A 10,005-nucleotide genomic window follows, 5' to 3' on the forward strand; every position below is an offset into this window, starting at 1 on the left:
AAAAGCTCAGTAACAATATCTTCTTCTTTTTTTCCAGCTGCTGTGACTTTGGAGGAAAAATGATGTGCACTAAGCAGCAGCAGCTGATGCTGTGCAGACTGAAAAAAAAAACAATAATCATGCATTGTTTTAAACCAGTGTTATCACAATAATTTTCCTCTGCCTTGATGGTTTTGCATGTATGTGAACTGACTTTTTTTTCTGCTGAGTTGCAGAGTAGACTGACGTGATGAAGAAAATGAACTGTTTTGTAAAAGCATGCCACTATAAAATGATATGACTTGTTTCTTTTTTTGTTTGTTCTTTTTTGTTTTTCAATTGTCAAACCTGTCAACATGTTCAGGGGCAAAATTATAACTTAACTTAGGTTACATTGCAAGTCTCTTCTTTGTGGGGGGTTGGGGAGGAGATTCCAGATGCATTTTGCACTGAAATGACATGAAAACAATTGTTTTCAAAGGCCATACAGAAAGAAAGAACAAACTTTTAATTTTCATACAAGATCTAGTGAGGGGAGTTTTAGGAATATATGACCGCGTTTGTGACTTTGAAATGCAGTTTATTTAAGTGCAAAACAAGGTCACTTCACAGACAACTCAAACCTAAATGAACTGAAACCAGAAACTCAGTGGACGTTTGTCTCGGAAATAGGGCAGCTGGAACACGGTGTGCACCTACAGAATATAGAGCAATACAATCAAGTAAATACATTTTAAAAATACATTTCCTTAAATTGAAGACATGTTACTCAATACCAGTCTGGTATTTTCATTTTTCCCTAAAAACAATTTCCTGAAATTATTAATCAACTGTTGTGACCCCAACTTAATTTAACCTGATTTATTTTCAGCCGCACGCTCTTAAGTATCCAAAACCGATGTACTGTATCCTGTTTTTGAAGCACTCTTTTCTTTATGCCAAATAAATTATAGTGTTGCACTCACGAATCAGACTGGAGTCCTTCTTCAGTTTCGGCAACTTTATTTGCCCCAAGCTGAATGTATTTTTTTATTTTATTTTTTTTGTTCTTCTCAGAAGCAGACGGGCACAGACACACAGAAAGCCGTTACAATGTTTCTTCTTCCTCGCGCTACAACGTTACAACTGGTCAACGGACACACGTCCGCTACCCAACCAATCAGTGACGTAGCAAGCAGCTCAGATTCTATAATGCTTCTGCGGCTGGCCATAAACAACTGGGCAAATAAAATATATAGTGATTTATTCATAAATTTAGGAAAAAAATACTTTTATTTTATTTAAATGAAATACTTCTAGGATGCAACAATAGCACTGTAACCTAATGAAAGACCATCTAGCTTAACGTCACTTCAGTTCTTTTATTCTAAATTGTTTATTTTTGTTGAATACAATTAGGTTAGTGTGTTATTGTTGTTTGTGTTGTCGTTATTATTAATAAAAAATATGATCATTTTTTTTGTACAATAAAATACTGTTTGCAATAGAAGTTCGTAAGTTTCATTGTTTTTACTCAAATTACTTTTTGTCAAATTACTTTAGCTAACGGTAGGGGGAGACAAAAGTTTCCCTTTAATTTTTAAACCCACAAAGAAGAATCTGTCAGCGAAGATGGCTCCAAGACGAAGCTAATTGTTTAGCTGATGTAAATCTATCCACCACAAACAGGCTGGAGACTGCGGTGACAACATTATCAGATAACCAACCTTTTGAGACGAATAAGACCGTATGTTTACATACAATTCATAGAAATAATATGTAAATAACATTTATGTATGTGACAGTAATCTAGCTCAAGTAGCAGTGGCTAATGATTGGCAAACAGTTAATTAGCTTGTAAATTTAGCCTTTTTGAGAACGAGACGCTGTTTTCAGCTTAAGCGTCCTTCTCTAGTATTACGACGATATGTCAGAAATTGTTTATAGCGTGTGTCACCAACTGACAAAGAGTATTTACACAGTTTAAGTGTCTTCATGTATTCGAGCTAATGCTAACTTAGCTGATAGCTGTACATTCCTTTAGACAAGATGTGCCTCTGACATCAGTCCCGTTAAAATGTCTTTGAGTTAGTCAGCTTAGACTAAACGTAATGAACCGCCGAAGAGCTCAAATGATCAAATTTGTTCAAATCCAAGCTTCTGTTGACTTAAGCGACGAAATACTTTAAATAGTTTGATGAGTAAAGTAGCAATTAATGTACTTGCAGATGAACTTTTTGGATGCGTTTGCTATTTTACGTTTTTCTCTCTGTCTGGCTCCTCAGCTGTCACTGAGGAACGATGAGCCAGAGACGTGGCATCCATGTGGACCAATCTGAGCTGCTCTGCAAAAAAGGATGTGGGTTTTATGGCAACACAGCCTGGCAGGGCCTGTGCTCAAAGTGTTGGCGAGAGGAAAATCAGCGAGAAAAGCAAAGGCAAATTCAAGAAGACTGGGCTCTTGCTGAAAGGTTTGCATTCACACCGTGCCTTTTTTTTGCAAAAAATAAAGCCACCAAAGTGTTTAAGACCTGTCCGCTTACCTTATGAAAACGTGGCTCTTCTGCTACTGTTCATCTCGCAAGCTTGTCAGTTGTTCTGTCGTCATCTTCCCAGACTGCAGAGAGAGGAAGAGGAAGCATATGCAAGCAGGCATCAGAGGGCACAATCACAACCTGCAATCACCCCCTTCAACAAGTTTGAAGAAAGAAAGACAAAGGAGAAGTCCAGCAAAGTCAACACAGTCACAAAGTTTTTCACTCCATCAACAAAAACACCACCCAAAAAGGGTAATCTGTCTTGAACACACACACACTGGTTGGTTCTAACTTTATTTTTTTATTTTTTCTTCCTGGATCCACCTCCTGCGTAACAAAACCGTATGCTCCACCCACAAGCCGCTTTGGTGCAAACACAAATAATCATTACATAAATATTTGCTCAACGTTTGAAATCTTTATGTGTTTTCTCTTTTGTTGTGCAAAACTGGTGCAATGACCTTATGTTTAAATATATCAATCAGATGATAAGGTGCCTGTTTCTGGCCTTTTTTCCTGTTTTACAAGCACACTTGTTTAACTCTCTTCCAGGAGCTTAATATGCAGTGTGTAACGCAATATGACAAATTAACCTGAAACTGGGTGTTTGGCCGGGTCTTTGAGAAATCTTTTAAAATTCTTGAATGCATTTACCTAGAAACAACTGACAGATTTTGCTGAATTTCACTTCTCTTTAAAGCGGGAAATGTCGAAATTCATAGCCTGTTATTTAATTCAGTTCATTTATACGGCGACATTTCACCAACAAATGATGCCTTGAGGTACAGAAAAAGTGATTTCAATGCAATCACATATAAATTCCAATTAAACCTAGTTATCAAAATTGTAGATTTATTCTTCCTTCATTCTACCCATATCTCTGGATATTTATGATTGAAAGAAAACTCTACTGATGCTTACAAAACTACAGCACAGTAAATACAAACCTATAAAATTATTGTCTGTTGTTGTCTTCCTCCAGATGCCGGTGCTGCCGACGCTCAGTCGACTCCGAGCTCCAGCTCCTCAGCCAGTCGCCAGCCCATTCCAGACAGTGACCGCGCAACGCGAGAGTTCATTGATTTTCTGAAGTCGGTGAAGTCTGGCAGGGAAATCTTTAAGCAGTGTCGGGCTTTCACTGAGGGCATGGTGTACAAGCGGGTGAGCTTTGATCCGTCCAGATGGCCTGCTTATTACTTCCGTTTCAACTCGTTATGTGTTTATGGTCATGTTTATGCCCTCACTCAGACGGCTCTTAAAGAGGAGGAAGCTTTTAATTCACTGTATCGTTTTCATTACCGTCTGCCACCATTTATTGAAAGATTACACTTTTTGATGATACGTGATGAGTGTAAAGTAAAAGCATAACCCCTTGAACTTCTCCACATTTAGTCATTTTACAGCCACCAATTTCCTGTTTCTTTGTTGTTTTTTTATAGTTGAGCATGAAGTAATACATAATTAGAAAACCTTTAAGACAGAAAAAAAAGCTTTTCAAGCCGCTGTAAATTGCAACATTCAGATGTTTTCACTTCAGTTTTGATATTTCATCGAAATTCAAAGAATAGTCCTAAAGTCTTGGAACGTCTTCCTCTGAAACTTTTACCTTGATGTAATTGCCTTTAAGAAAAACAAAAGGTTGTTTTCTGTATGTTTTGTTTTTATGATGAACAAGCAGTTTAAAAATGTTTACAGCATTTATTGCTGAACTTCCTGCCTAAGTTATTAAAATGACATTGATCTAGGGTTGTCCAGATCAGATATTGATATTGGAAATCAGTCTGATATCAACCACAAAAAGAAAAAAGTGTCCGATTATATCAGTCTGCATCTAAAATTTCAGATGTAATCGTGCAAATAGTAGCAGTATTCTGCAGCATTTAGTCTGCCCCAGGATTTGCATTCAGCATTGTTTACATCCCACCTGAGGAACCATTGGTTAGTTGTTCTCGTACCTATTGTTGTGGAGTATTGTTCTCTGTTTGAGTAATATCACATGATCAAGCCTTTTTCTAACATTCCACATGACAAGATCAGTAATGAAAGTATGCATGATTCGTGCTCATATCATATCGGGTTGATATCGGTATCATATCAGAAGTGAAGAAGTTGTATCGGGGCGCCTCTATTGCAATCAGTGTGAAATCTGAATGCGATTCATTCTGACTTCTTGTATTTTTCTGTCCCTTTCCAGGACATGGGAGCCGACGAGCTGTCGGAGTGTGTGCAAGACTTCTACCAGAACCTCTCGGACCGGCTTCAGAACCAGTTTAAAGGTGCTTCATCGCTCAAATATATGTGTACTTTTTTTACAATAACCACAAATTGTAAAAACCATATAGTGAGAATAGCGCTTGTGAAAAGTATTTATCGGTTTGCGGTGTAACAGGTTCGACAGAGCATGTGGAGAGGGTGATGGATGAAGTGGAGAAGTACATGATGACCCGACTTTACACCGAGGTTTTCTGTCCCGAAACCACAGACGACGAGAAGAAAGACCTGGCTATTCAGAAGAGAATCAGGTTTGAGAACATAAACTCCAGCGTTTTTAGTTAAAAAAGAAAAAAAAGACAGTAAATGTGACATTATTCTGTTTGTGTTTGGTTACAGAGATTTGCACTGGGTCACCATAGAAATGCTGTGTGTGCCGGTGGACGAAGAGATCCCGGAGGTCTCAGACAGTGTAGTCAAAGCTATTACAGGTGAGTCTCAACTTGGGTTTGTTTTTGCCTGATTGCTCAAGTTAGGTCTCTCCTCTTCTAACATGTCTGCCTAATTTCAGATATTATTGAAATGGACTCAAAGCAGGTACCCAAAGACAAGCTGGCGTGCATCACCCGGTGCAGCAAGCACATCTTCAACGCCATCAAAGTGAGCAAGAAGGAGGCCGCGTCAGCCGACGACTTCCTCCCGACTCTCATCTACATTGTGCTGAAGGCAAACCCTCCGCGGCTGCAGTCCAACATCCAGTACATCACCCGCTTCTGCAACCCCAGTCGACTCATGACCGGAGAGGACGGATACTACTTCACTAACCTGGTGAGGAAATGAGAAGAACATGTTTAGCAACATGCAAACCATTGAAATTTTACTGACAGAGAGAATTAATATTAGAAGTGCACAGACATTACACATGAATGGTCTTGTGTCTTTTTATTTTGACATTTATGTACAATTCTTATAAAAACAAAAACAATCCACTCCACTGCTGTGGATAAACACATAGTTATTCTAAAATAAAAAAAACTATTTTATTCAATGTAATATTTTCTATATGATAAATGTTTATACTTCTATTAAAGCTTGGCTTGAGTGAGTTTAAATTCATTTTATGAGACGCAACAGTGTTATAGAAGTGTTTCCATTCACCTGTTGATCCATCAATCTGTTTTTTATACTCATCCATCCACCTAGCTAACTGTCCATCCGTTGCTTCAGATTGTTGTTGTTTTTTGTTTTTATTTGTAAAAACTTATTTAAAGCCTGACTACTGCAGCAAAATTTGTGATCTCTATTTGTGAACATTAGTGCTTAATTTGTGACTTTTAACCCTGTTCAGAAAAATAGACCAAAATCTTGTCTTTAAGAAAAATCTGTACATTTGAGTCTGGAAAAAGGACTTTTTGAAATTACCTGTATGTTTTACCTCTGGCTTAGAAAGCATTTTGTTTTGCTTATATTTAACTCAAGATTCCTGACATCAAGTAATTTGTGGTATTTTTTTATAAGTGTATCGTAATCCTCCTGAGCCTAACGGTTCGGTCCCTAAAGGTTTAGAATATGAAAGCATCCAGCAGGGGGAGCTGTTAGCCCACATCATGTATTTATCTCATTGCTGTAAATCCCCAATAAATTAAACATTATTTAAACGAATCTAGGTCTAAAGAGCGCTGTTGTTGGGTAGATGATATAATTGTCATTAACATCTCTGTGCTCCTCTCCACAGTGCTGTGCAGTGGCCTTCATAGAGAAACTGGATGGTCAGTCTCTGAACATGAGCTCTGAGGAGTTTGAGCTCTACATGTCGGGCCAGGCGTCCCCAAACTGGCCACGACCCACCACCGCGTCCTCCTCGTCCGCAGGCAGCGCAGCCCTTACCCAGGTCCACAGCAGCCTGGACCTGCTGACCGGGCTCGGCGAGAGGCAGGAGCGGGTCGTGGAGAAGGCTCGGCAGCTGGAGAGCGACCTGATAGACTGGACGGATGAAGTGGAGCAGAAAGTGCAGAGTGCGCTGGAGAGCTTTCCCCTCGACACCCAGAGCACCACGACAAACGCGGCCGGCGGGACGACGACGCCGGCGACCGCAGCGTCGTCCGCGATCGACTCTGAAAATGTAGAGAACGAGCTGCTGCCCCCGCCGCTGCAGCCTCAGGTGTTTGCTGGTTAATAGGAAAACGTCTGCTCTGCAGAAAAATCACCTGGAGGTTCTACTCCATCTTCCCGTCTGTTCTCTTTATAGTCCGTAAGCACATGTAGCGCCTGGATCTGGAGTGTTCATCCAGCCATCTGTTCCCTTAGAAGCTATAAAAACACGCTGAATAGTAACACATCTATTAGATTTGACTGAGTGCGCTGGTTTACCTCCTCAAAGGAGGCAGACCAGATGATGGCTTTGCTATAAAGGCGCAACGATCTTCACTGCAAAAAACCCCCCAAAATCTTACGAAGTATTTTTGGTCTTGTTTCTAGAGCAAGTATCTTAGCACACTTGAAATAAGTCGAAAATAATCTGCCAGTGGAACTGGAGCTTTTTCTTCAATTTTTAAGGAATTGTTTACTTAAAATAAGCTCCCGTATGTTGCTGAAAAGTTACTTGTAAGTTAGTTTTGTCTAATTTCAATTGTACAAAGATATTTGCACAAGAAACTAGACCAAAAATATTTGGTAAGACTTTGTGTTTTTACATTGTTCTCATTTTCTTCATCACAAAAAGAGACAAATAAGTGAGTACATTTAACCATGGCTCCACATGAGACGGAGCAGTGGAGCGCATCAGGGCAGACCCCGACCATCTGATGTGGCTCCTTTCACTGCAACAGAGGAAAACACTCCGCTATAAGCTTTTCCAAAAAACTCCTCCTCATCCACTACCTGCAGTACCTCAGTACTTTTTATAGCTGTTACATTTGTACAGTAGCGATAAATGGCGTGTTTGAGTCCTAAACCTTCAGCCACGATGCAAGATGTCCAGAAAAAAAAAATTAACCAAACAATAGGATAGTAAATTCCAGTTTAGAAACCAAAAAGAAAGACGTGTAAAAATCTGAATGGTCGAACTCCTCTGTTACTAATGTTGCTCTTCAAGTCATGCTTGTGTTTTGTGCTGAATTTAGCTTGTATTTCCCAGAAATAACCAGAGAGCGTGTGTGTGCGTGTGTGCGTGTGCCTGTGTGTGCGTGTGTGCGTGTGTGTATGTGTGTGTGTGTGTGTGTGTGTGTGTGTGTGTGTGTGTGTGTGTGTGTGTGTGTGTGTGTGTGTGCGCACAGTGACTGTGCATGTGGATAAGCGTGCATGTGTGCTGCATGTTGTTCCCGACAATTTGAAGACGAAGAAGAAAAAAAAAATCGGCACCAGTATGTCCAAATACTGTCTCGTCCGGTTTTTATGACCCATCATCATCAGCTGGATGTTCAGATTTTATTTTTCTATAACGTGTCAGAATATATCGACATTTCTTTGATTAGTTTAAACCTGTAATATTTACAGTGGCGAATGAGCATGGATGCGGCGTAACACGGCGAGCGATCTGGTTTTCAAGAGGCCGACGTCTCCACTAAAAATAAAAAAAAAAACAGTCTTAGATTAACCAATTTATTTATCACCATTTGCTCCATCAAATATTTTTAGACCAAAACAAAAATATCTTGTTTTCCTAAAAAAACAGGACACAGCAGTCACCCCTACAGCTTTAGTTGCTTCATTGTAGTTATTTTTCTTTTGTTGTTTAGCTTGATTTTAAAACTCCTCATGCAGCGTCAAATTTCAGCTTTTATCAGGTGATACCATGTCGGGCAGATAGGAAAGTCTGTATTTTGGCAGACTTGCAATGAGAAAAATGCAATAGGCACACATTTTACACTTGAGCTTTGTTTTTGTTTTATTGTATTGAAATGACATTTGCATCCGGAGAGCCGTATGCACCTGCCGTTTGAAAGCCAGGTCTTGTACTGCACCGCTATGGCTTGAAAACCTTTTTAATTTTGCACTGAAAGCTGAAGTTATTGAACAAGTGTTTTAACCCATTTGTTTGATTATAGGGTTGTTATAGTTCCAGATTGGAGAGATTAACTCGAAATTGCCTTTAATTTAAGACATAATTTATTGGGAGAGTTTTGATCTACCTACATCTACAGGAGTGGAACCATGGTGGTTAATAAAATCGAAACTGGGTACTCGTATGTGTGTAGCTGCTGTTTTTCATGACTTATTACTGCGCTGGCATGAGTCACGCTTCCTCAGTAAAACATAAATTCTGGGATTTTCTGAATCTGAGAATGTACCAAGGTAATTTCTGCACATTGAACTAAGAAACTGATGAAATAGTAAAAATTTGCAATCTGAGTTGAGAGTCGAGCAAAAAAAATACAAAATACCTGAAAAAGTGGCACAGATCTGAGCTGTTCTGGTACCATAGTGCCAAATTATACACCATCCATACAGTACACATGTACTATACAAAACTCACACAGTTCAGAAGTGATGGGACATGATATTTCACAAAATGTGCTAATTTCTTTAACTAATACTCGTGTAAATTGCAATTATTTTGTCAGCAAAATTGACAAACTGCTAGAGCAGAGTTAATGGTTTCATGTCCATCTTGGGCTGAAAGTTCAGTGCTCCTCTGAGTCATAAGTATTTAGAAAATAGTGAAAACTTCTCTGCTGTGTCAGCCACTTCAAGCCTTCGGGATGCTGAGGTGAGTACATCTTCATCAATGAAAAGGATAGTAGAATGGAATGAAATTGGGTAATGTTGATATCAAGCATTTGCTTTGACATTTGGGCTTATTTTGTAACCGTCTCTTAAGTTATCAGACTTTTATTTAACATGGCCAATAAAAATGAGCGGAATCCTGGTTTAGGTGGAGATCAGACTCTGTTAGAGTAATATATGTAAAATAAAAGTCTTAATGGGTTTTATTTACATAAACATCCTCATATAATTCCAGAGCAGATGTGCAATAGTGGAACAGGGATGCTGCAAACAGAATAGTGTCTCAGCAACATGATTCACCACCACCTGTTTATTGAAGAGTGTAAAATAAACGCTCCTTCACTCAACTTCCATTCTGATTAACTAGTTTCTTTTAATTTTAGTTTTGGTTTCTCAGTGGGCGTTGGTCCAGTTCATCTGAAGATATGACTTCTGAGAGGAGTTTTGGGTGGGATTTTCAGTTCCCCTTTCCACTGTTTTGCTAAATTTCCATGATTAAGTTAAATCTCAGAAGAGATGGAGGAAATCCTGTGATACGGTTTATAACGGGTCAAAACAATAACTTAAAAAAAAA

The 10,005-nt window shown here is 39.1% G+C and overlaps 1 protein-coding gene across 1 annotated transcript; it reads left to right on the forward strand.

The window, feature by feature from the left end:
* The first annotated feature begins 1,542 nt into the window (after positions 1-1,542).
* On the forward strand, positions 1,543-7,040 carry rabgef1l (RAB guanine nucleotide exchange factor (GEF) 1, like). Its single transcript, XM_008425807.2, has 9 exons — positions 1,543-1,705; positions 2,244-2,429; positions 2,575-2,747; positions 3,478-3,656; positions 4,690-4,771; positions 4,885-5,017; positions 5,106-5,197; positions 5,278-5,534; positions 6,442-7,040. Exons 2-9 carry the CDS (start codon positions 2,260-2,262, stop codon positions 6,880-6,882), a joined length of 1,527 nt encoding a protein of 508 aa, XP_008424029.1. The 5' UTR covers positions 1,543-1,705; positions 2,244-2,259; the 3' UTR covers positions 6,883-7,040.
* Positions 7,041-10,005: the final 2,965 nt, after the last annotated feature.

This window comes from Poecilia reticulata, linkage group LG13 (genome assembly GCF_000633615.1).
Source record: "Poecilia reticulata strain Guanapo linkage group LG13, Guppy_female_1.0+MT, whole genome shotgun sequence".
NCBI lineage: Eukaryota > Metazoa > Chordata > Actinopteri > Cyprinodontiformes > Poeciliidae > Poecilia > Poecilia reticulata.